This window comes from Nanorana parkeri, unplaced genomic scaffold (genome assembly GCF_000935625.1).
Source record: "Nanorana parkeri isolate BGI_ZX_2015 unplaced genomic scaffold, ASM93562v1 scaffold1096, whole genome shotgun sequence".
NCBI lineage: Eukaryota > Metazoa > Chordata > Amphibia > Anura > Dicroglossidae > Nanorana > Nanorana parkeri.
Genome location: NW_017307364.1, coordinates 385,236 through 409,154, shown reverse-complemented (window position 1 = coordinate 409,154; position 23,919 = coordinate 385,236). Strand labels below are relative to the sequence as shown.

General features: G+C 40.0%; 1 protein-coding gene across 1 annotated transcript in view; it reads right to left on the bottom strand.

Annotated features, from left to right (window-relative positions):
• The window catches only part of LOC108796345 (mucin-2-like), a 55,905-nt gene that overhangs the window by 4,878 nt on the left and 27,108 nt on the right, over positions 1–23,919 (bottom strand). The window contains exons 2-9 of the mRNA XM_018567807.1: positions 5,022–5,264; positions 4,929–4,961; positions 4,301–4,330; positions 4,130–4,150; positions 2,732–4,075; positions 1,947–2,266; positions 1,383–1,497; positions 521–1,015 (exon numbers count right to left, since the gene is read on the bottom strand). Coding sequence (XP_018423309.1) covers positions 521–1,015; positions 1,383–1,497; positions 1,947–2,266; positions 2,732–4,075; positions 4,130–4,150; positions 4,301–4,330; positions 4,929–4,961; positions 5,022–5,264 — 2,601 coding nt within the window. The remainder of the gene's footprint in view (positions 1–520; positions 1,016–1,382; positions 1,498–1,946; positions 2,267–2,731; positions 4,076–4,129; positions 4,151–4,300; positions 4,331–4,928; positions 4,962–5,021; positions 5,265–23,919) is intronic.

Sequence of the window (23,919 nt, the reverse complement as noted above, 5' to 3'; positions counted from 1 at the left end):
TGAAAAGGGAGTGTGCTTAGTGTTTAGTGAAAAGGGAGGGTGCATAGTGTTTAGTGAAAAGGGAGGGTGCTTAGTGTCTAGTGAAAAGGGAGGGTGCTTAGTGTTTACTGAAAAGGGAGGGTGCTCAGTGTTTAGGGAAAAGGGAGGGTGCTTAGTGTTTAGTAAAAAGGGAGGGTGCTTAGTGTTAGTGTAGAGTCCTGCTTAAGAGTCTACCTTGTCGTGGTGGCGGTTTCATAATTTTTGGCCAAAATAATTTTTCTTATTCTCAAATATTGAATTCACGGATGACTTGGAATACACTTTTCAACTTCATATATTAAGTTGTAACAGTGTTAAAATAAAAGTAAGTGCACCAAAGGTCAGTGGGAGGACACGATGGGAAGGCCTGTGGAGTGTTGGTGAGGGGTGGCAGCGGTAGGGGGCGGTGGTGAGGGAAGTGGGAGCAGGCCTAAAGCTGTGTAAGGGGCCCCAAAATTTCTGATGGCTGCCCTGGAAGTAATTGAAGCAGCAGAAGCTGTACCTGCAGTGTTTGTTGGTGCTGAAGTGGTATTGGAAGATGAAGTAGTAGTAGAAGTAGTTGAAGCCAAAGTAGTTGTAGTAAAAGTTATAGTGGTAGATGGTGAAGTTGTAGTAGTGGGGGCTTCAGTGGTGGTCGGCATTGTAGTTGTAGCAGGGACAACAGTAGTAGGTGTTACTGTGGTGGTAGTGGGACCTGAAGTAGTAGTTGGAACAGTAGAAGTAGTTGATGCAGTGGTTGGTGAAGTTGTAGTACTAATTGGAGTTGATGTAGTTGTGGCTGCTGCAGAAGTAGTTGAAGTAGCAGACATTGAACCTGCAGTGGTTGTTGGTGTTGAAGTGGTAGTGGAAGATGAAGAAGTAGTTGAAGCCAAAGGAGTTGTAGTAAAAGTTATAGTGGTAGATGGTGAAGTTGTAGTAGTTTGGGCTTCAGTGGTGGTGGGCATTGCAGTTGTAGTAGGGACAATAGTAGTAGGTGTTATTGTAGTGGTAGTGGTACCTGTAGTAGTAGTTGGAAAACCAGAAATAGTTGATGGAATGGTTGCTGAAGTTGTAGTACTAATTGGAGTTGATGTAGTTGTGGCTGCTGCAGAAGTAGTTGAAGTAGCAGACATTGAACCTGCAGTGGTTGTTGGTGTTGAAGTGGTAGTGGAAGATGAAGAAGTAGTTGAAGCCAAAGGAGTTGTAGTAAAAGTAATAGTGGTAGAGGGTGAAGTTGTAGTAGTGGGGGCTTCAGTGGTTGTCAGCATTGCAGTGGTAGTAGGGACAACAGTAGTAGGTGTTACTGTAGTGGTAGTGGGACCTGTAGTAGTAGTTGAAACTGCAGAAGTAGTTGATATAGTGGTTGTTGAAGTTGTAGAACTAACTGGAGTTGATGTAGTTGGTGCAGAAGTAGTTGAAGCAACAGACATTGTACCTGCAGTGGTTGTTGGTGTTGAAGTGGTAGTGGAAGCTGAAGAAGTAGTTGAAGCCAACGGAGTTCTAGTAAAAGTTACAGTAGAAGATGGTGAAGTTGTAGTAGTGGGGGCTTCAGTGGTGGTTGTCATTGCAGTTGTAGTAGGGACAACAGTAGTAGGTGTTACGTTAGTGGTAGTGGGACCTGTAGTAGTAGTTAGAACAGCAGAAATGGTTGATGTAGTGGTTGCTGCAGTTGTAGTACTAATTGGAGTTGATGTAGTTGTAGCTGGTGCAGAAGTAGTTGAAGCAGCAGAAGTTGTACCTGCAGTTGTAGTAGGGACAACAGTAGTAGGTGTTACTGTAGTGGTAGTGGGACCTGTAGTAGTAGTTAGAACAGCAGAAATGGTTGATGTAGTGGTTGCTGCAGTTGTAGTACTAATTGGAGTTGATGTAATTGTAGCTGGTGCAGAAGTAGTTGAAGCAGCAGAAGTTGTACCTGCAGTTGTAGTAGGGACGACAGTAGTAGGTGTTACTGTAGTGGTAGCGGGACCTGTAGTAGTAGTTGGAACTGCAGAAGTAGTTGATGAAGTAGTTGTTGAAGTTGTAGAACTAACTAGAGTTGATGTAGTTGTAGCTGGTGCAGAAGTAGTTGAAGCAACAGATATTGTACCTGCAGTGGTTGCTGGTGTTGAAGTGGTAATGGAAGCTGAAGAAGTAGTTGAAGCCAAAGGAGTTGTAGTAAAAGTTATAGTGGTAGATGGTGAAGTTGTAGGAGTGGGGGCTTCAGTGGTGGTTGGCATTGCAGTTGTAGTAGGGACAACAGTAGTAGTTGTTACTGTAGTGGTAGTGGGGCCTGTAGTAGTAGCTGGAACTGCAGAAGTAGTTGATGTAGTGGTTGTTGAAGTTGTAGTACTAACTGGAGTTGATGTTGTTGCTGCAGAAGTAGTTGAAGCAGCAGAAATTGTACCTGCAGTGGTAGTTGGTGTTGAAGTGGTAGTGGAAGCTGAAGAAGTAGTTGAAGCCAACGGAGTTCTAGTAAAAGTTACAGTAGAAGATGGTGAAGTTGTAGTAGTGGGGGCTTCAGTGGTGGTTGTCATTGCAGTTGTAGTAGGGACAACAGTAGTAGGTGTTACGTTAGTGGTAGTGGGACCTGTAGTAGTAGTTAGAACAGCAGAAATGGTTGATGTAGTGGTTGCTGCAGTTGTAGTACTAATTGGAGTTGATGTAGTTGTAGCTGGTGCAGAAGTAGTTGAAGCAGCAGAAGTTGTACCTGCAGTTGTAGTACGGACAACAGTAGTAGGTGTTACTGTAGTGGTACCTGTAGTAGTAGTTGGAACTGCAGAAGTAGTTGATGTAGTGGTTGTTGAAGTTGTAGTACTAACTGGAGTTGATGTTGTTGCTGCAGAAGTAGTTGAAGCAGCAGAAATTGTACCTGCAGTGGTAGTTGGTGTTGAAGTGGTAGTGGAAGCTGAAGAAGTAGTTGAAGCCAAAGGAGTTGTAGTAAACGTTATAGTGGTAGATGGTGAAGTTGTAGTAGTGGGGGCTTCAGTGGTGGTTAGCATTGCAGTGGTAGTAGGGACAACAGTAGTAGGTGTTACTGTAGTGGTAGTGGGACCTGTAGTAGTAGTTACAACAGCAGAAATGGTTGATGTAGTGGCTGCTGCAGTTGTAGTACTAATTGGAGTTGATGTAGTTGTAGCTGGTGCAGAAGTAGTTGAAGCAACAGCAGTTGTACCTGCAGTTGTAGTAGGGACAACAGTAGTAGGTGTTACTGTAGTGGTAGTGGGACCTGTAGTAGTAGTTGGAACTGCAGAAGTAGTTGATGAAGTAGTTGTTGAAGTTGTAGAACTAACTAGAGTTGATGTAGTTGTAGCTGGTGCAGAAGTAGTTGAAGCAACAGACGTTGTACCTGCAATGGTTGTTGGTGTTGAAGTGGTAGTGGACGCTGAAGAAGTAGTTGAAGCCAAAGGAGTTGTAGTAAAAGTTATAGTGGTAGATGGTGAACTTGTAGTTGTAGATACAACAGTAGTAGTTGGTGTCGTAGTGGTAACAGAAGCTGTAGTAGTCTCAGTAGTAGTTTGCTGCGTGGTAGTTGGTGGTATTGTAGTAGTAATAGGTGCAGTCGTAGTTGGCAATATAGTGGTAGTAGGAACAGCAGTAGTAGTTGTTGTTGTGGTGGTTACAGGAGGTGTAGTAGTAGTTGAGGCTTCAGTAGTTGTTGAAGCTACAGTAGTAGTAGGAACAGCAGTACTAGTCAGTGCTGTGGTGGTTTCAGGAGGTGTAGTAGTAGTAGTTGAGGCTTCAGTAGTTGTTGAAGCTACAGTAGTAGTAGGAACAGCAGTTGTAGTTGTTGTTGTGGTAGTTACAGGAGGTGTAGTAGTAGTTGAGGCTTCAGTAGTTGTTGAAGCTACAGTAGTAGTAGGAACAGCAGTACTAGTCAGTGCTGTTGTGGTTTCAGGAGGTGTAGTAGTAGTAGTAGTTGAGGCTTCAGTAGTTGTTGAAGCTACAGTAGTAGTAGGAACAGCCGTAGTAGTCAGTGCTGTGGTGGTTTCAGGAGGTGTAGTAGTAGTTGAGGCTTCAGTAGTTGTTGGAGTTACAGTAGTAGTAGGAACAGCAGTAGTAGTCAGTGCTGTGGTGGTTTCAGGAGGTGTAGTAGTAGTTGAGGCTTCAGTAGTTGTTGAAGCTACTGTAGTAGTAGGAACAGCAGTAGTAGTCAGTGCTGTGGTAGTTTCAGGAGGTGTAGTAGTAGTTGAGGCTTCAGTAGTTGTTGAAGTTACAGTAGTAGTAGGAACAGCAGTAGTAGTCTGTGTTGTGGTGGTTTCAGGAGGTGTAGTAGTAGTAGTTGAGGCTTCAGTAGTTGTTGAAGCTACAGTAGTAGTAGGAACAGCAGTAGTAGTCAATGCTGTGGTGGTTTCAGGAGGAGTAGTAGTAGTTGAGGCTTCTGTAGTTGTTGAAGCTACAGCAGTAGTAGTCAGTGCTGTGGTGGTTACAGGAGCTGTAGTAGTAGATGAGGCTTCAGTAGTTGTTAGAGATGTGTCTATAAATACATGGAAAAAAAAACACTTACCACAAAATGCATCCAGTCAGCCCTGCAAAGCACACTGCCCCCCATTTAGCATTCATTTTGTATACTACCAGTACAATCTGTATACCTCTGGGAGCTTAGATATGGACTGAACCCGGTCCTAACTTGAGCTAGTTCAAACACAGAAGCTGCATGGACCTCCAATGGGCCGCCCACCAATTAGCTATGAGCTGGGCATCCCTGCCCAGCTCATAGCTGACCATGAACAAAGGGACTGAAAGCTTGTGCTGACCTCATTTACCTTAAATGGCCACATGGTATGTTTCCTTTTTGTGCATCTTTTTGTGTATTTGTTTCTTGTTTGAGGTTTTTGTTAGACAATCTAGGACAAAAACTGTCCACAAAGCAACTTTTACATTTTAAAGAAACAATACCACTGTAGTAGTAGTTGAGGCTTCAGTAGTTGTTGAAGCTACAGTAGTAGTAGCAACAGCAGTAGTAGTCAGTGCTGTGGTGGTTTCAGGAGGTGTAGTAGTAGTAGTTGAGGCTTCAGTAGTTGTTGAAGCTACAGTAGTAGTAGGAACAGCAGTAGTAGTCAGTGCTGTGGTGGTTTCAGGAGGTGTAGTAGTAGTTGAGGCTTCAGTAGTTGTTGAAGCTACAGTAGTAGTAGGAACAGCAGTAGTAGTCAGTGCTGTGGTGGTTTCAGGAGGTGTAGTAGTAGTTGAGGCTTCTGTAGTTGTTGAAGCTACAGCAGTAGTAGTCAGTGCTGTGGTGGTTACAGGAGCTGTAGTAGTAGATGAGGCTTCAGTAGTTGTTAGAGATGTGTCTATAAATACATGGAAAAAAAAACACTTACCACAAAATGCATCCAGTCAGCCCTGCAAAGCACACTGCCCCCCATTTAGCATTCATTTTGTATACTACCAGTACAATCTGTATACCTCTGGGAGCTTAGATATGGACTGAACCCGGTCCTAACTTGAGCTAGTTCAAACACAGAAGCTGCATGGACCTCCAATGGGCCGCCCACCAATTAGCTATGAGCTGGGCATCCCTGCCCAGCTCATAGCTGACCATGAACAAAGGGACTGAAAGCTTGTGCTGACCTCATTTACCTTAAATGGCCACATGGTATGTTTCCTTTTTGTGCATCTTTTTGTGTATTTGTTTCTTGTTTGAGGTTTTTGTTAGACAATCTAGGACAAAAACTGTCCACAAAGCAACTTTTACATTTTAAAGAAACAATACCACAAGTATGTGCACCATGTCTGTGAAGGTTCTCATTCATCCAGGTTTATATCTGTAAAAAATAAGTCGAGGCAACTTGAAGACGTTTCACTGGTCATCCAACCAGCTTTCTCAATTCAGAATTCTGAATTGAGAAAGCTGGTTAGATAACCAGTGAAACGTCTTCAAGAAAAATACAGCAAGTCCAGTGTCCTTGACTTATTTTTTACAGATATATGTGCACCAAGTCATACAGCAAATAGTCATATCTTGGCCCTTTTTTCTTACTGTCTAAAAAAAATCAAACAACAACAAAATACACCCAAGAAAAAGTGAAAACAAAACAAGAAAAATTATAACAAATGCAGAAACCATATTTGTTTCCATTTGTTTGAGTATTTGTTTCCATATTTTGTTGTTTTGGGGTTTATTTTAAGAGAATAGATCAAAAATGGGGCGTGACTAGCAATTTGTTAGATTAAAACAGGCACCACCCAATTTTTCTCTATTTTTGTTATATTTTACTGCTATATGTTAAGAAAAATACACAGGGTTCAGAGCCAAGTAATATGAGAAAAAAGAACTCGAGAAAGGAAAACAAAAAACCAAAACATATACCAGGAAGATACCGTACGTGACTTCGCTTTTTTCCTGAAAAGCGTAGCAGAACACGTTGGGGCGCTCCTCTAGGCCAGAGCCTAGAACTTTAACAGTCGGGCATGTACTAAGTTGCGACGGGATCTGTTTTCTAGATCCTCGACGCGATCCAGGAACCGGAAGTCGATTTTTAAATTTTGTCACTGTGTGGCATTCTCACCATTAATTATTCAATAATAAGATATTTAATGGTTTGAAGCTTTTCGATTGATTTCATTGTTGAAAAATATTTTTCGTATTACACTGTATCCGCTTATGAGCCTTTGCTCAGATTATGTCACACCAATTGTCTAAAACAGTTCAATTAACAATAAACTACACTCAAAAACCAAACAAAAGAGCACTCAGGACCTATACAAAGCCTGGGAGTTCACAGAAATCGATCTTAAGCAAAGCTCCAAATGTTTAAAGTTGCTGGATGTATTTCAACAGAGTTATATATTTTGGAATGATTATCTCATGGATATAATATTTTGACAATACACCCCGAGCAGGGCTCTACTGATACATTTTAAAAGTTTCACATACACACACATATACACTGAGTGGCCAGATTCACAAGAAATCTTATGTGAAAATATTTGAATATATATTGCAGTTCTTCCTGCAAGTGAACATGCCTAAAATTCTTCCTGGATTAAATCCCTTAAATAACATTTATAATATGACAAGTCTAACAGCAGTAGTGACCATGACCTGTTCCATCCAAAATGAAAGACTGTTTTATCTGGAGAAGGGTTATAAAAATAATTTTCTGGAGAGTTTAGTAACCTGCTATACATTTTGCTAATAATGAGTTGAGAGTATTTTAAAGTAGCACAACCACTCTTGGAGCTACCGATACAGAACTAGGACACAGCCATTAATTGACTTTGCACAGCTATAATTCAGCACACAACTTATTGAAAGGTTACTATTAACTGCCGTGCCTGAACTACATTGTCATTTAAACATCATCTTTAAATAGTGTGAGATCTGTGAAGATTACTGAGCTAAGATTCCCTTAGGGCTCAGCACCATTTAAAAAAAAAAACTATTATAATTCTCACAGCAGCTACATTTTACTCCCCCTTCCACACTGGAAACAAGGCACAAGCAGACCGGTTGCTATGGGAAATAAAAAATCACCTTTTTATAATAACATTTATAGTTGTCTGCCATTTTCCTAAGGCCATGGGCTCTAATAATTGAATTAATGCAGAACTCTAGGCATAAATGTTCTTTACGCTTACAGTGGGGCTGCACCTGCTCTGCAAGGGTTAACTGCTCAATTTGTATAAGTGCTAAAGAAATTATACTCACCCAAACCCCGGAGCCAGCTGGCTCTTAGACCGATCCCTGGAGCCTTTTTCCCGCTCCGCTGCAGCGGTCCAAGGTCCGTAAATCATCACATTCTATACTCAATGTATAGGACGTGAGGACGCCGAGGGACACATCATCGCTGCAGTGGAGGAGGAGACAGGCTTCAGGGGCCAGAGTAGCAGCCAGCTGGCTCCGCAGTTCGGTAAATATAACTCTTTTTTTTTAGCACCTGGACCAAAAAGAGCACTCAACCCTTGCAGTGCAGAGGTAGCCCCACTGCGAGGGTTAAGAACTTTTTTGTCCAAAGTTCTGCTTTAAATATAACATGATATAATAACAAGTATTTTCTTTTTGAAAGAAAGAAAAAAATAACAGAATGTCAAAATCAATTTGGAACATGTAAATATATTGCATATATTTTTATATATATAAATATTTTTTTCAAAATGTTACATACCTGTGGCTTGGGCACCTGCAAAATATAAATAAAAAGTGCGCTTAGTATGTTATGTGAACAATTTCCAAAAAAGAGAAAATCACTCTTTAATCACAAAAAGTGCATTTGCAATATATATTATTTGCAACCAGAACCTGCTGTTCTCTTCCTGGACAAGTTCACCAAGACCTAACAACGAGGTTGATAAATAATAATACATGCATGACACAGTTATCACTATAGGTTTTCTATAATGTGTTATAAGGTATAATGTTTTTGGTCTTTTGTTTTAATAATATATAGTAGGTCTGGGTCAGAAGAATATTTAAAGTGGATTTCCACTCTTGCAGCCAAATTGGGATAACACCTATTTTATGTCTGTTTTATGTCCTAGTTTCCCCCTGTGTAATGTTAAGGAGAGGGCTGTGAGAAGTTATATTATACTGATTAACCCTGACTGTACTGTGCTGGCAGATCTTTCTATCAGTTGTAAATTAGATTTAAAGGAGATCTATGAGGTGAGTGATTTCCACTCATCCTCATAGTTAGAGCCGACGTGTGATAAAGAAACAGGTTGGCTCTATCGATCGGGAAGTGAGCAGAAACATGCACAATCTGCTCACTTCTCGATCGTCTCCCTGCAGTCCGCTGCCCACAGGGATTCCCCCCTCCCCTCTCTGATCCTCCAGTGCTGAGTGGAGCAATGGACAGGAGAGGTGGGCGGTCACAGCTGGCTCTGCCTCTAGATAGGCAGAGCCAGCGGTGACTCATGCAGCTGGGTGGATCTAGACAGTAATGTCGGGATCCGTCCCGGCTGCGGCGTTTATAGCAATAGCCCGCAATATACTGAGCTTTGGATCACGGGAGGATGCTAGTATATGTCCTCCCGTGTCCCCAAAGAGAACAATGGGGAAAAACACTTACCCCATAGTTCTCTTATAAACACTATCAAAGGGTTCCTAACAAGGGGTTAAAGAATAAGAAGCATTGTGTGTTAATGAGAGGAAGCTCAGCCAATGACGTCAGTGATCTGGGCGGGACACTGGACAGAGGTACCAGTAACATGCACTGCCAACATCCCCTCCTCCCAGGAACATGCACTCTCAACCTAAGGTGGCAAAAAGTGTAGGAATACCCGTGACCTTGCAGTGGGACAACTCTTTGCTTTGGTCCTCTAGTAACTCACCCCTCCTTGTCTTCTAGCTCCTAAGATCAAATAACAATGTCAGATGCTCTATCTCTGTGCTTAAAGTGTATGTAAAGCCCATAACAATCTCCCCAGTAGTGGAACAGACAACTTTAAAAACCGGGCAGATGTTATAACTCCTCCTCACTCAATGCAAAACTTAAAGAAAAGAGTTAGTTTTACATTCACTTTAACGGAAATGTTTACATTTGCAATGCTGTTATTTGAGTCTGTCTGTTGTTGCTATGTCCTCCTGAGAGATAAGTTGAGAGTGCATTGAAAATCCAACATTAGATGACTTCTGACCCCTTCAAACTTCAACTAAAATAGCAAGTGGGTGTGTGCCTACTCTGGCATATTCAATTCTTTGTCTATTCTGAATTAATCTTAAATTATACACTCTCTACAATATAGAGAAGAAATAAAGAATTGAAAAAAAACAAACTTGCAGTCAACAATAAAGAAGATATATGGCAGGAACTATATTCCCTTTAATGTTTCTGTATTGCACCATGATTTAAAATGTGTTTGTATGTGAACTATAATTAAACAAAATAAAAAATCATCCTGACAGGATAAGATCTTCTTATGGTCACAGTTCAATCTGGCAATGTTTAATTGTTTCCATAATTAATAATATTTTTTAATCTTATTTTAATATAACATTTTTGAAATATAATTGTATATACTCAATGAATATGATTAAAAACGACAGAAACATCCTATTCAAACTGCTCCAGAAATAACATTTGTATTCTTTATAAATCCACCTCTATTGCGTCTCTCTGAAATGATTCACCCATTAGTCAAGAGAATTATCATAGACCACCCCACATATGTATTCAGCCAAACTTAGTGAACCTGCCTTTTTATAAACTCTGCCTTTTGCATCATTGAATTTATCTTTTAGATTTTAATTAACTAAAAAATTAATCTGAACAGGTAGAACCGGGTGTAATTTTGTGATTCAACCTTCAATTGCCTGATTCATTGTAACAAGTTGATGATTATATTGAGTTAAGTGCACAAATCACACAGATTAGAAACTGTTGGGGAAAAAATTGGTGTGATTGCCATGTGTACCTAAGGGTTGGTAATACATTACCATTAACTATATTAGGTATCTCAACGCACATTTTGGCTTATGTTAACACTACCAAGGGCAATGTTAGAATGGTGTCAAGTGGTGTGGCTAAAACTTAACAAGATATAGACCAGACATTAAATGCTCTCAGACACTTCAGGAAATGACAGCATTCCTAGAGGCAGGTTATGCATGGCCATAAACTCAATTGGTATCACAATGCACTTATGTTACCAATAATTCATAGATAGCAGATTGTCCTGCTGTATTAAAATAAAACATAATTCTAAAAATATGGATGAAGCATTACCTAGTGAGTGTCATTTTTGTCATTATTTTCAAAAAGACAGTTATAAATTAGATTAAATATATTATTAATCACAAATTTCATTGAAACAATGGCACCAATAATTGGAGGTAATCTGTCAAATAATTAAAACAATTATTAATATTGTAGTTTGATGATTTCAGGGAAATCTAACTATTTAATGACAAAATATTAACTGGGTGGCATACACATTAAAGTTCTTACCTGTTAAACGTAACATTTATTGATTTCTAAAAATCTTTCAAAAGTAGCTTAAGGCCAGGTTCACACATTTTCCTGACCAGATCTGTAATGTGGTGCATTGCATTTAGATGCGTTTTCTACACACTTTTTACACGTTTTTAATGCTTTGCAGTGCCTTACAGGGAAGTTTTGGGGATTTTATTTAGTTTAAAATGGGCTTTCAGGTGCAGTCCAGTGCATGCATTGTTGATGCGTTTACATGCTTTACAGAGCCATTCAGGCCATAAAAAAAAATAGTGAATGCAGCATTTTTTGGCCTCACCGGAACGGGCTGCACTGGTGTGAACAGAGCCCAGAAATGCCATAGGAATACATTGGGATGCATTTTAGGTGCGGACAAAAACTTTTCTGGTCTGGGCATGATCTGGACATGGTGTGAACCATGCCTTAGAAGCTTTAGTGGAAATGTAAGGCAATCAAATAGTGTAGGGGCTGAAAACAGTTCCAAAAGGCAATCTCTAAGCCACCAAAGTTGAAAAATTGTGTCACATATGATATGACTGCTTCTATGTGCAAATATGTAAATTAAATGTAAAAAAAAATATTTTTGGTTTTTATACTACATTCAGTTTACATGGATAACGTGTCCCAAATGTGCATAAAAAACAATCTTAAATGTCATTTAAAAAAAAAATTATGATCGTGGCCTAGTTCTGGAACACAAACTAACCACTGCCATTTTAAAGTCATGCAGACATGCACCAAAATAGTGTTACATTATAAAATTTTGTTAATGAAATCATATTGTGTTTTCCACAAGTTTCTGTTTTACCCAATATAAACCAAAAAGGCATTTTACTAGGAAACATATGTGTAAATATTTTTTTTAAAGTTTCTTTTGGCAATGGAATTGACGCCAATTTAAAAAAAAAAAAAGTTACTATCAAAATAACTAAAAATAAAATAACTAGGAAAAAAATTAGAACCTTCAACATAACATATGAAGATAACTTACCTGTACTGGGAAACATGGCCAAGAATAGTAGAACCCAAGTCAATAACACAGACTTTGAAGTCCCCATAGTGTGCACGCTACAAATCCGTCAGTGCCAGTAAACATCCAAGAGAGCAGCCACAAAATAACTGTATATTCATTATACGGTGCTGGGGTTTTAAGTAACCTGGACTTGGGACAACCCATACATGACATTGTTCAGTAGTGACAAATAGATGCATTCCGCTTAATATTTTAATTTTCTCCTCGGACAATTAGCTAAAATAGCTATAGTGAAGGAGTTATGACACATAATATAAATATGAAATTCAACTAATTGGTAGAATGAGGAGTGACTGCAGGCACACATGATTGAGTGTTCTGGGTGGCGTGTTGAGAACAGCAGGATCAGAGATTAGTGTGTATGTTAGTATTGTGCTTGTGTTAAAGGAACCATCAAAAATGTTGTGAAAAGATTACATTTTCTTTGTAAAACTTTTTTTAATAAACAACTATAAACTTTTTGTGTTGCCTTTATGTAAAATAACTCTGTGCAGGGTGAGACAATTTTAGCAGCTTTGATGCTTGATGGAGTCTATTAACTCATGAGATAGTAAAGAAGCAATGGTCACTATGACAGCCCTAGGACCTGAAAATGTAAAAACAAGTTATCAGTGTCAGCTTCCATATTTCCTTCTTTTAAAGCCTTGGTTCTTAACTGGTGGGTCGTCACCCAAAAGTGGGTCACTGCCCCGTGTTCAGTGGGTCACCGTGTGCCTTCCACTTTTCTAGGTAAGTGACTCCTCAGCCTCCCCCTAGCACAGCACTGTCAGTTCTCACACCAAGCAGCCATTCAAAATATGCTGCCCGGTGTCAAGTGTTGACTTAAGGTGGGATGGGCTGGGGGTATGGCCGCTAGGGAGCTCCATCCATACATGCATTGCTTACAGTTCCCTCGCGTGCCCTGTAAAGGCGCCTGGACCGGAGTGACATCACATTCTGGTTTCCGGCATCTCTACAGGCATAGAGTTGTACCAGCAATGCATGTACGGATGGTGCTCCGTTACAGCACAGCAGCCCACGCTGGACCACAGGTTAAGGATCTATTCCAGTTCTCGTAAGATAGGGAGACAGGGTGGATTTTTTTCTTTTTGGAGTGTATATGTGTTTGTGAGATTGTGTCTGTGGTTGTGTGTCTGTCTGTTTTTGAGGGCCCGTTCACACTAGTACAGTGCATTAATCACACAGTCCCATGTGATTAATGCCATGTACCATGCACTAACACCTTCTGTGTGTTCTGGTGTGGGAGGTGTGTTGCATTGCCATTCATTTGAATGGCACCCCAAACGCACCTCCCACCCACAGTTCAATCGCCTGCACGGAATGTGCGGTACCGCAATGATGTGTATTCCATTGCAGTGCAAATTGGGTCGTGACTTAATGACCGAGGACAAATGTGGGTCCTGAGGTTACACAGGTTGAGAGCCACTGCTGTAAATAATCACTTTAAATGTTGTATAACAAAAAGTGAAAAATGTTCTTAAGAACGTATAACAGCTTTCAGATATCACAATTAACGAAAATTATGTAATCCTAAGTGATATATAAAGGGAAGTGAGGGAGTTGGGGCTGATTCACTAGAGGAGTTGAGAATTTTCATACAATTGATTGTGTAAATATTCACTTTAACTGCTTCTTCTTGGATGTAAGTGGCCTTCTAATGACGGCCTGTTAGCTCCGTGAGCAGGAAACTGCCAACATTTAAAAGCAGGCAGTGATGCCTGTTTACCTACAAGCGATCTGCCGGCTATAGAGTCTGTGCGCCCCCCTCAGTCCCGAGCTCTGCTGTGCCTGGTGCGAGCCCAGGACCAGCATGGTGGCTCTGTGACAGGGGATCAGAGGGAGATCAGTACAGGATTTCCCTCCGGTCCCCTCTACAGTGTCTGCCTGTGGTAGAGTTGTATATTACATCACTTCCGCATTCTGCTGTCACTCTGCAGTTTAAGAAGCTGGAGAGAAGCTGATGAAGCAGAGCTCTGCTTCATCAGCTTCTTTGGGGGTCCCTATGTGACATTAGGGGTCTTTAAGACCCCTGATGTCTCCATAAAGAGGACCTGTCACATCCTCTTTGCTATCACATAGGGGGATTCTAACCCCCCTTGTGATAACAATAACATTAAGTGAAAAAAAAGTAAAAGAAATTAAGTTGGAAAAAAAAATTTATGCCACACATAAAAAAGAATTTAAAAAAAACAAAAAATGTTTAAAAGTCCCTACCCATACATACACACTTGCAAACATGTGACGGGTGCGCATTGGTGATTAAATACTACCAAAAGATCTATCCTCAAAAAAATTGTATAAAATTAATTTCAGTACAGCATTGCATGACGGAATAAATGCCAGTCAAAGTACTGCAACGCTGAATACTGAAAAGCGACCTGGCCAGGAAGCGGGTGTAAATGCCTCGCTCTTCAAGTGGTAAATAGCTTCATGATTATAAAAGTAAATGCCTGTTTATGTATTTTATCTGCACATGATTAGATAATTAAGGTTAATATGCGCACAACCTATTTTAGGATTAGTATTAGTATGATTAGTATTATTATTATTATTCAGGATTTATATAGTGCCAACAGTTTCTGCAGTGCTTTACAATATAAGGAAGACACTACAATTCAAGACAAAATGGTAAGGAGGGCCCTGCCCATGAGAGCTTACAATCTAAATCTGGAGGGGCAAGTGATACATGAGGAGGTTGCTGTGTGGGGACGAATTGTTTGAGAAAGTGATAGTTCAGTGATTAGTTTGAGGTGGGATAGGATTCCCTGAAAAAATGGGTATTTAGGGATTGTCTAAAGGCAGTCAGAGTAGGAGATGGATGGATATATTGGGGTAAGGAGTTCCAGAGGATTGGAGAGAGAGGCGAACATGGGAGGAGTTGGCGAGGTAGCTGAAAAGCAGTAGGTCATTGGAAGAGCAGAGGAGACGGTCGGGGTGATACTTTGAGACAAAGTTGAAGATGTACCCTCGGGCAGAGTTGTGGATGGCTTTGTAAGCGATTGTTAATATTTTTAATTGTATCCTTTGGGCTATTGGAAGCCAGTGTAGGGGTCAACAGAGGGGGGTTGCAGATACTGAGTGGTTGGTTAGATGGGTGAGTCAGGCAGCATAATTCTTGATAGACTGTAGGGGGAATAGCCTGTGTAGAGGTAAACCAATGAGGAGGGAGTTGCAATAGTCAAGACGAGAGATAACAAGTGAGTGAATAAGTAGTTTTCCGGTTTTATTGGTGAGGAAGGGGCATATTTTGGAGATGTTATAAAGGTGAAGGAAGCAGGATTTGGATAGTGACTGGATGACACCTAGCACCTTGGCATGAGGGGAGGGAGGGATAGTCGTGTTGGGAGAAAATATCATTTTTTTAAAGATTGAGTTTCAAGAAGTGTTGTGACATCCAGACCGATATGTCAGTTAGGATTATCCTTGCCTTGAGCTTAAGCCTAGTGACATTGCCTAGGCTTAGATGAAGTCATCAGTTTTCTGCAGGCAGGAAGAAGCATTTCCTCAGTCTCCTCTCCTCCAGTGATTAGACTGCAACACTATTACTTTGTAGTAAGTCACTAGGTGATAGGATGCCGCAGGAGCTGATATCTGCACAGGCACCAGGATTTGCAAAAGTATGTAATCTCTGAGTAAGCCTCCAGGAAGTCTATGCTGACCCTATGTGATGCCTGAACATAGATGATGCTGTCCTTCTGGATGGGAAAACAGATGAAGGCATTGTCAGGGGAGTACTATAATAATAGAAAAAATCAGACGATCGCCTGTGTCTGCTTTGTGTTGTTTTTTATATAATCTGCAAAACAAACTATAATATTTTTATTCCAGATTATTTAAATTGACCTTTTCCAAAAACATTGTACTTCTCTAGGTACAAGAATCAGCTAATCATCACGTATAGTTCAATAACAAAATAACACACATCCTTAATTTGTGTACATTTATTTATATTTATACATTTAAAACATTTATATAAATGTATTATACACATACCGTTTACTTTAACAGATAAGTGGCTGAACTTTAGCAAGAGAAAAAAAAACCTGAAACATATTTGTATTTTCCTTAAACAAAAAGGAAGCACCAAGCAGCCTGCGACTGTGTCATTTATTGGAGATGTGTATACTAACTGTGGTCATTTATTGTGTATGTCAGGGAAAAATAAAACATAGGCAGTAGATTTTCCCCTTTTTACTCCTTCAATGGCCCTACAAGTTAAAAAATGCCCTTTGACCTGTCAAAAATAAACTCAACTCCTAATTTCCTGTTCCTTAAACTGTACAAGATTTTGTGGACTGCAATTGCAAGAAACTGTGTCCGTCCTGTCCAGTTGTCTTTTGCCTCCTCCCTGGCTTCTCATCTCCACAACATAGAGGGCATTTGTTCAGCAGCACAAGATAAGAACTGGGAGGGCTGGTTAGACTCATTCAGAAAACACAGGGTGTGTGCACAGGTCACAGGACAGTTCTGAATTTCTTACATTAATTATATTTTTGTTCCGACAATTAGGTTTTTTTTTTTTTCAAATGAGAAATGCATTTTTTGTACTCTTATGTCCTGGATATATTTGCCTTAGGCCTTGTTCACACCAAGCGCGGAGCAGATCCGGACCAGAGCAGGTGCAGACCGGATCAAAACTGCGTCCAATGTATTCCTATGGTATTTTGACCTCCAGTTCACATCGCAGCGTGCGGATCCAGACCAGATCCAGACCGGATGAAAAAAATGCGGCAAGCCCTATTTTACCTGCTCTGGATCTGGTCTGGAACGCATCAAAAACGCAAAAACGCATCAAAAACGCATCAAAAACGCATGCAAGTGCCTGAAAGCCCATGTTGAACTTAAAAAAAAATATATATATATATTTTTTTTACCAAAACCGGTCCTACACGCATCCAAAACGCGTCTAAAACGCATCTAAAACACGGCACCACCCACTACACTGCTGGTCTGGATCTGGTCTGCATTTGGTGTGAACAAGGCCTTAAGGTTGTTCATCTAATATCTTGTTCCACAACATTCACGGACATTTTTAGGTGACATTCATTCATTTATACTATTTAAACCCATTATTATGATGGCAGAGAAAATCAATTCTTGCAAATCATTTACCTGAATTGATTAATCAGTTCCCCGTTTAAACATAGAATTCTACACATCCTAATTTTTTTCTACAAGCAATTAGTATTTCTTGCCGCCGAACAATTGGCATTGACTGAAAGAACGTGTGGCGGCATAGGGAGTGGTAATGCACTTTTCTCATTTGTGTTTAATTAGATCATAAAAACTTTATATCATCTGCCTGTTGCCTGTTTGTTCTGTTCAGAATTGTTTTCCTCGGGTGCTTTTCTCTGCTACATTTCACATACTGGTATTTTAAAGTCCATATAAAGCAGCGGTCTCAAAATACTGTCCCGCGGGCCAATTGCGGCCCGCTAGCTGGTACTATGTGGCCCACAGTCAGCTGACAAGGTGACAAATTCATAGATCGCGTACCTGACTTTCGGGAGCAGCTACACGGTCTGCATCTCTGTCGGATGCAGACGGCAGAGCTGCTCCTGTCAGCTCCAGCACTGAGATCCTTTTGGCCCTGGATCACCTGGGATTTTGCCTCCTCCCACCAAAAAGGTAAGCAGGAGAGGGGACTCTGTATTTTATATTATTTTATATGTGGGTGTGCGGAGGGGGGGTCATTATTTCATATGTGGGGGGTGTGTGAATCTTTTTATGTGTATGGGGGGAAGTGTATTATTTTATATGTGGGTGTGCGGAGGGGGGGTCATTATTTCATATGTGGGGGGTGTGTGAATCTTTTTATGTGTATGGGGGGAAGTGTATTATTTTATATGTGCAGGGGTAGTTCTTTTTTTATGTGTGTGTGTGTGGGGGGGCGTATTAGGCTCCATTCACACTTTAGGTGCAATTAGGGATTCCTGCATCAGGAACTTGCATTTTCATGCAGCAGGAATGCCTAATCAGGTGTTTACATGCGGCAACTGTCACCCATTCAAGTTAATGACCAGATGACAGCAGCTGCATGTAAACGCCTGCACACCGCATGTAATGGTCTGTGATATAATTACATTTGGTTAGGAATCAATCACTCTGCAGGAAGAGTGCATCCGGGAAGAGTGTTTTTAACCGCATTTAATCATATCACATACAATTACATGCGGTGTGCAGGCGTTTACATGCAGCTGCTGTCACCTGATCATTAACTTGAATGGGTGACAGCTATCACTTGTAATTATTAGAAATTCCTGCTGCAGGAGAACGAAAGTTCCTGACGCAGGAATCCCTAATTGCACCTAAACTTACAGGTATGAATGGCCTTATTGGGTGTGTATTGGTGTCCGTAGTACCATACCAGATATAGTTACATTTTATTTTGACGTATGAAATTTGGCAAGTGGCCCCCATGGGAGAAAAAAAATTGTTGAGTGGCCCCCCAGTGAAATGCGTTTGAGACCCCTGATTTAAAGCCTTTAGTCTTTTTTTGTTTCTGAGTGATAAACAGGCATCTTGAAGACACGCTGGCATGCAAAATGTCATATAATAAAATATAATAATAAATATATAATAGAAATGTAAATATTATATATCTCTTTTTTAATGGTAAATGCAGTAGGGAAGCTGAGTTTCTCCTGCACCTTGCTAGACAGAGTTGGGAGGGCTTTTACACACTTACCCTATACTTCTGTAGATAAAGCAATGTGCTATCAATCTGAAGGATTATGTGTGAAAATGCAATTTGCCAGGCTGTGGCAAACAAAGCGAGCAGAGTACTATCTTGTATTAAAAAGGGAATGTACTATAGAGACAAATAAAACATTTTGCCACTTTACAGATCACTTGTTCGGCCTCCTCTGGAGTATGCGGTCCAGTTTTGGTCACCAATCCACAGAAAGGATGTCCGGGAGCTGGAGAGAGTCCAGAGAAGGGCAACTGTACTAATTAAGGGGCTGGAGGACCAGAGCTATGAGACAAGGTTATTAAACTTAAACTTGTTAATGCTGGAAGTGAGTCGATTACGAGGGGACATGATTTTGATGTACAAAATGTTTAGCGGTGATGCAACATCAGCAATAAACTGTTTACAGTAAACTCCATAATAAAGACTAGAGCTCACCCCCTAAATTTGGTGGAGAAAAGATTTAACCACAAGGGGCGTAGGATCTTTCTTTTTGGTGAGATTGGTTAAAGTCTGGAACTCACTGCCGTAAGAAGTGGTATCAGCTAACAGTATTGAATCATTCAAAAAGCATTTAGATACCTTCCTCAGAGACCGCAACATACAGGGGTACAGGTACACTTAAAAACAAGGATGGAAAAGGGACTTGTGTACACAAATACAAATGCACAATCATACACATACACACAAAGGTTGTACTTGATGGACCTGTGTCTTTATTCAACCTCAAATACTATGTAACTATGTAATATAAAAATAAATATTTATTTTTAGTTTTTGACCATAGACTCCCTTTTAAGAATTCCCATAGCCCTCTGTATTATGCTGACAGATGAAGATATCTAAACGTTTTTGTTTTTTTTATCAACACTCTCAGCTAACACTACTTTCTGGGGCAGAGAGTTCCACATTTTCACTGCTCCAACAGTAAAGAACACCAAGATGATCAATTGCTTAAACTGTCCTTGAATATGTAGGTATCATATGATTGTGTGAAGAAACTACAGTGAATTAAGATCATTTAGTTATCATTCTGGAGGTCAATGGGTGCAGTTTTAATCTATCTTCCATTAATCATAAGCAATTTTTGGCATTGCGGCTTGTTCGACTGCATATGTCCTGCAAACAGCCCTGTTTGGGCATTACTAAATAAGCCCATATGACTAAACTCTGAGCTCAGTGGGCATCGGCTATAATTCTGACGCCCCACTCAAAAAAAGGGCTTGTGCTTTCTAAGATCGTTTTTGTCAGTCCATGGGTTCGTCCATAATCCCACCTGTCAGATGATCAGATCTTTTAAGCATCTCAGGTAATCTCTCTTTTGTTAAACACTCAGAAATAATCCCAGTGAGCCACAAAGCAGGTCTTTCCATGATGGTTTTGTTTATTTAACTTGTTTCATATCTCATATGTGTTGACTGCCAGTATGTTCTTAAATGACAACTTGTATATTAAAGAAATTGTTTTTTAATAGCTAAATTGTTGTCAGAATTGATTTGTTTTACACTTATAAGGATGGCAGCTAGAAATGTTTCTTGTAAAAAAACAAATTAAGTGTGTGAACAGATCCTGAGTATTTGGTGCCAAACCTTTAAACATAATACAGAAAAATAGAAGAACACAGTGGGGCTTTTAGGGCACTGAATGACAGATCCAATAATTTTAATAAAATATAAATGTATTTGTTCAATAGAAAAAGTCAATAAAACCATTACAATATTAAAATCTTGGAATAAGACAGAAACCTCCAAACATCACTCAATTCCCTACTGAAAATATAGTTTTCTATTTAATTTTACTAGTATTGAGTGGGATGGTAGTGTAGTGACTGAAGTTGTCAAAATTGATTTTTTACAGTAATAAGGATGGCAGCTAGAAATGTTAAGGATTTATTTAGTACGTATTTAATGTGTGCAAGTATGCAAAGTTATTAAAGCTTCAAATTATTTTTATCCATGTACCACAAATGGGAGAAGAGAGATGGGTGGAGTTTTGGGGAGGATTGGCATGTTATTTTGTGTCATAAAGTGTTTTAGTGTAGTGAAATGTGGTATGTAGGTATGTATAGTTATTAATATTGTAAAACTGTACATACTTACATGCAATAGGGGCCCCTGCCAGGCAGGTCTGTGCTGTGTTGCAGGGCAGTGTCAAAGTGGCCATACACTGTAAGAATTTAATCCGGTTCTCAATGAAATGACCAAAATTTGCACAGTGCGTGATGCTGTCGGCACCCTTCTGTCTGGTATCCTTCAATCAGCTGATCAAAGAAGCCAGTCAGAAAATCTCCGAACAAACAGAGTGGGCAGCCAATGAGCTGCCGACTCTGTTCCAGTATTCTGATAGCTGCTTGCGGTCACTATCAGAATACAATGAAGACAGTGGGAGATTCCTTAATCAATGCTCATAAGCGTTGATGGAGGAATCTGTAATATTTTCTTTGCTTAGCCTGCCAGGTTGAATAAAGAAATTGTTTCAGTGTATGACCAGCTATAGTCTCAAAACTGGATGGCCATAAATGCAAAGCTTTGGCAGGTAAAATGGCTTTCATCTGTGTATTAAATGTGTGTTTTTAGCTGTTTGCCTGGCATTCAGCATTAATTAAGCATATTTTGTTAGCATGCTGTAGTGTGTGTGATGTTTAATCTTTGTATCATGTATAATTCTTCCTAGTGGAACTATATTGTTGTCATTTAATTTTCTGTCCCTGTTGTTTTTCCAATAAAACAAGAAGGGCTCAGCTTGGTATCCAGAAACATCTTGATTGCCTGGTAATCAAAATGTCTCCTTTATTTTGAACATGAGTTCTAAATATCTGCATGCTATGATTACCGCTCCAACAAAGTTTGATTTTTTTTTAGCCAGATGGGGTGCTAAAATTCTAAAGGATCACATTGATAATGAAGACATTATCAACTTAGTCAACTCTCAAGGGCCTAAAAAATTATACCTCACTGGGACAATAACCATATAATACAAATGACATTTAGCACTAAGGGGGTTATTCACAAAAAGGTGAAGAGTTTGGAGAAGCCAGGAGATGTGAACAATCTAGGCCAAAATAGCTTATTTGGTTCCCTGGAGAACCTTACAGATACTGATGCCACTATATGAGCGGATTTCTCTGCAGCATTTAGGACTGGCCACTGCTGAGGCAGAAGTGGGAGGACCTTAGGATATAATGTGACGGGCAAGAAGGTAGATCACTTCATAAAACCGTTTATCCATGAGGGTATATACTCACCATTCCTGATGTTCATGCCACTCAAAGCTACTTCATTGCAGTGAGTTAGTACCCCAAAGTCCATTGGGAAACTGACAGTTCCAGGAGTGCCAATCTATGGACCCTCTCATATGATGAGGACCTCTGTTGACCAAGTTTTTTCATAATTTTGGGGACCTCCTCTATCCACAATCTGTGGAGTTCCCTGTAGCTCTTCCTGGTTCGTCCAACCATATTACAGTATACAGCTGCAATGTGGAGGTCGTCCGGAGGAACTTGTGAGAGCTACATGGGACCATAGGGATGGGCATGCCATTAAATGTTTCTCAGTGGACCAGGTCATGGCAACTGAGCAGCACAGACAGCGGGAAAGGTAAGTATGTATGTTCCTTTTTACAGGTATTTGCTTTGAGTAATATGTTTTATACATGACAGCATCTCTTTATGTATTAATGAGAATTTTAAAGAATTGTTAGTGAGGTGTTTAGAACAGCCAGAGATGGGATATAATAATTAATTATAACAATAGACAGGATGGTTGGTAATATTTTGCTGAAATCACCGTCCAGAATTATTTTATATAAATATTTATTCATTTATTCATGTATTGATAATCCAATTATTGCATGTTTCCTCTCTGAGAAGAATTAATATGACTCATATTTTTCGAGCACCAGCCTAATAAGAGTTACACATTGCTAACGTCTGTTCACAAAATTTGACATGCTGCAATTACATGACAGCTTGCCTTTCTAACTCCCATGTTCTTAACATAGGTGTGTTTATCATCATCCATATTTTAAAGGTTAAGTGCCTGTTCACACGACGTCCGTTTTGTGTGCTGACCTGATCCGTACGCTCCTGCACTCAAAATGCATCCCAATGTGTCCCTATGTGTTTTATGGGCTACAGTTCTCACTTGCGCAGTTCGTTCAGGTTACGACAGAAAAATACTGCATGTCACATTTTGTACTGTCAGGAAACGGTCAGGAAACGCAAACGCGTCAAAAACGCATCAAAAATGCATCCAAAACGGACTGCACTGAAGCTAACATACTAACAGCCCCACTCCAGCAAAAAAAACAACTTACTGGAACGCATCAAAAACTGCCAAAACGCGGCAAAAATGCACTGCATCAGTAGCACGTGATGATCAGGACCTGAAACTCATGTGAACAGGCCTGTGTGTGATGTAAAGTAGCCACCGCTTCAAGCTCGCTCTGTGATGAACTACAATCTCATGTTTAATTTACTAATTTGTATTAAGACTAGTCCATCCATGGAGTGAGCTTGGAGCTTGGAGTGGTGGCTACTTTACAACACACACAATGACCATGGGGAGCAAAAGTAGCCCCCCTCCAGAAGGAAGGACAGTGTCATCACCAATTCAGAGATGATTTCAGGATCTGCAGCCGGGTGATACACAAATAAGATACATTTTTGTTAATAGTTAAGGTATTTGAATTAATGTTTAGGGTTGTAATCCTGAGGTTAGTGCTCCTTTAAGCAACAATATATTCAAAGGAGACTTCATCATTATCATTAATGATGCTCAGTGGGTTTTCATCGTATGTGACCTTAATGTACATGCTTGACTCATTTGATCTTTTTTTGTGTTGTAAAAATGTTTATGCTTTATGATAGCATTTTCAACTTTATGATAATAAAATACAATTTGATTTTTTAACAGTTTGATAAGTATGTGAATGTGGTAACTTTTAACCTAAGGTATCCCTATTATCCCATTTGAATTGGAGAAATGTATTTCATATTAGCTATAGAGTTGGTTATACCTTTATTTGCCTAGTTAAAATTTGATATGCTCCCACTACAAATACCAACAAATTAATAACTAATTCTTGTTTCGGGTGGATCCTGCCAAGCCATTGCCTCCCTATTAGCAGCAACCTGCTGTACCAGCTGCCTCAAGTTGGCAGTTGGGCTGTCTATCTGATGAACTACAATCTCATGTTTTATTTACTAATTTGTATTAAGATTGTAGTCCATCACTGGAGTGAGCTTGGAGCAGTGGCTACTTTGCAACACACACAAGGACCATGGGGAACAAAAGTAGCCCCCCTCCAGAAGAAAGGACAGTGTCAGCACC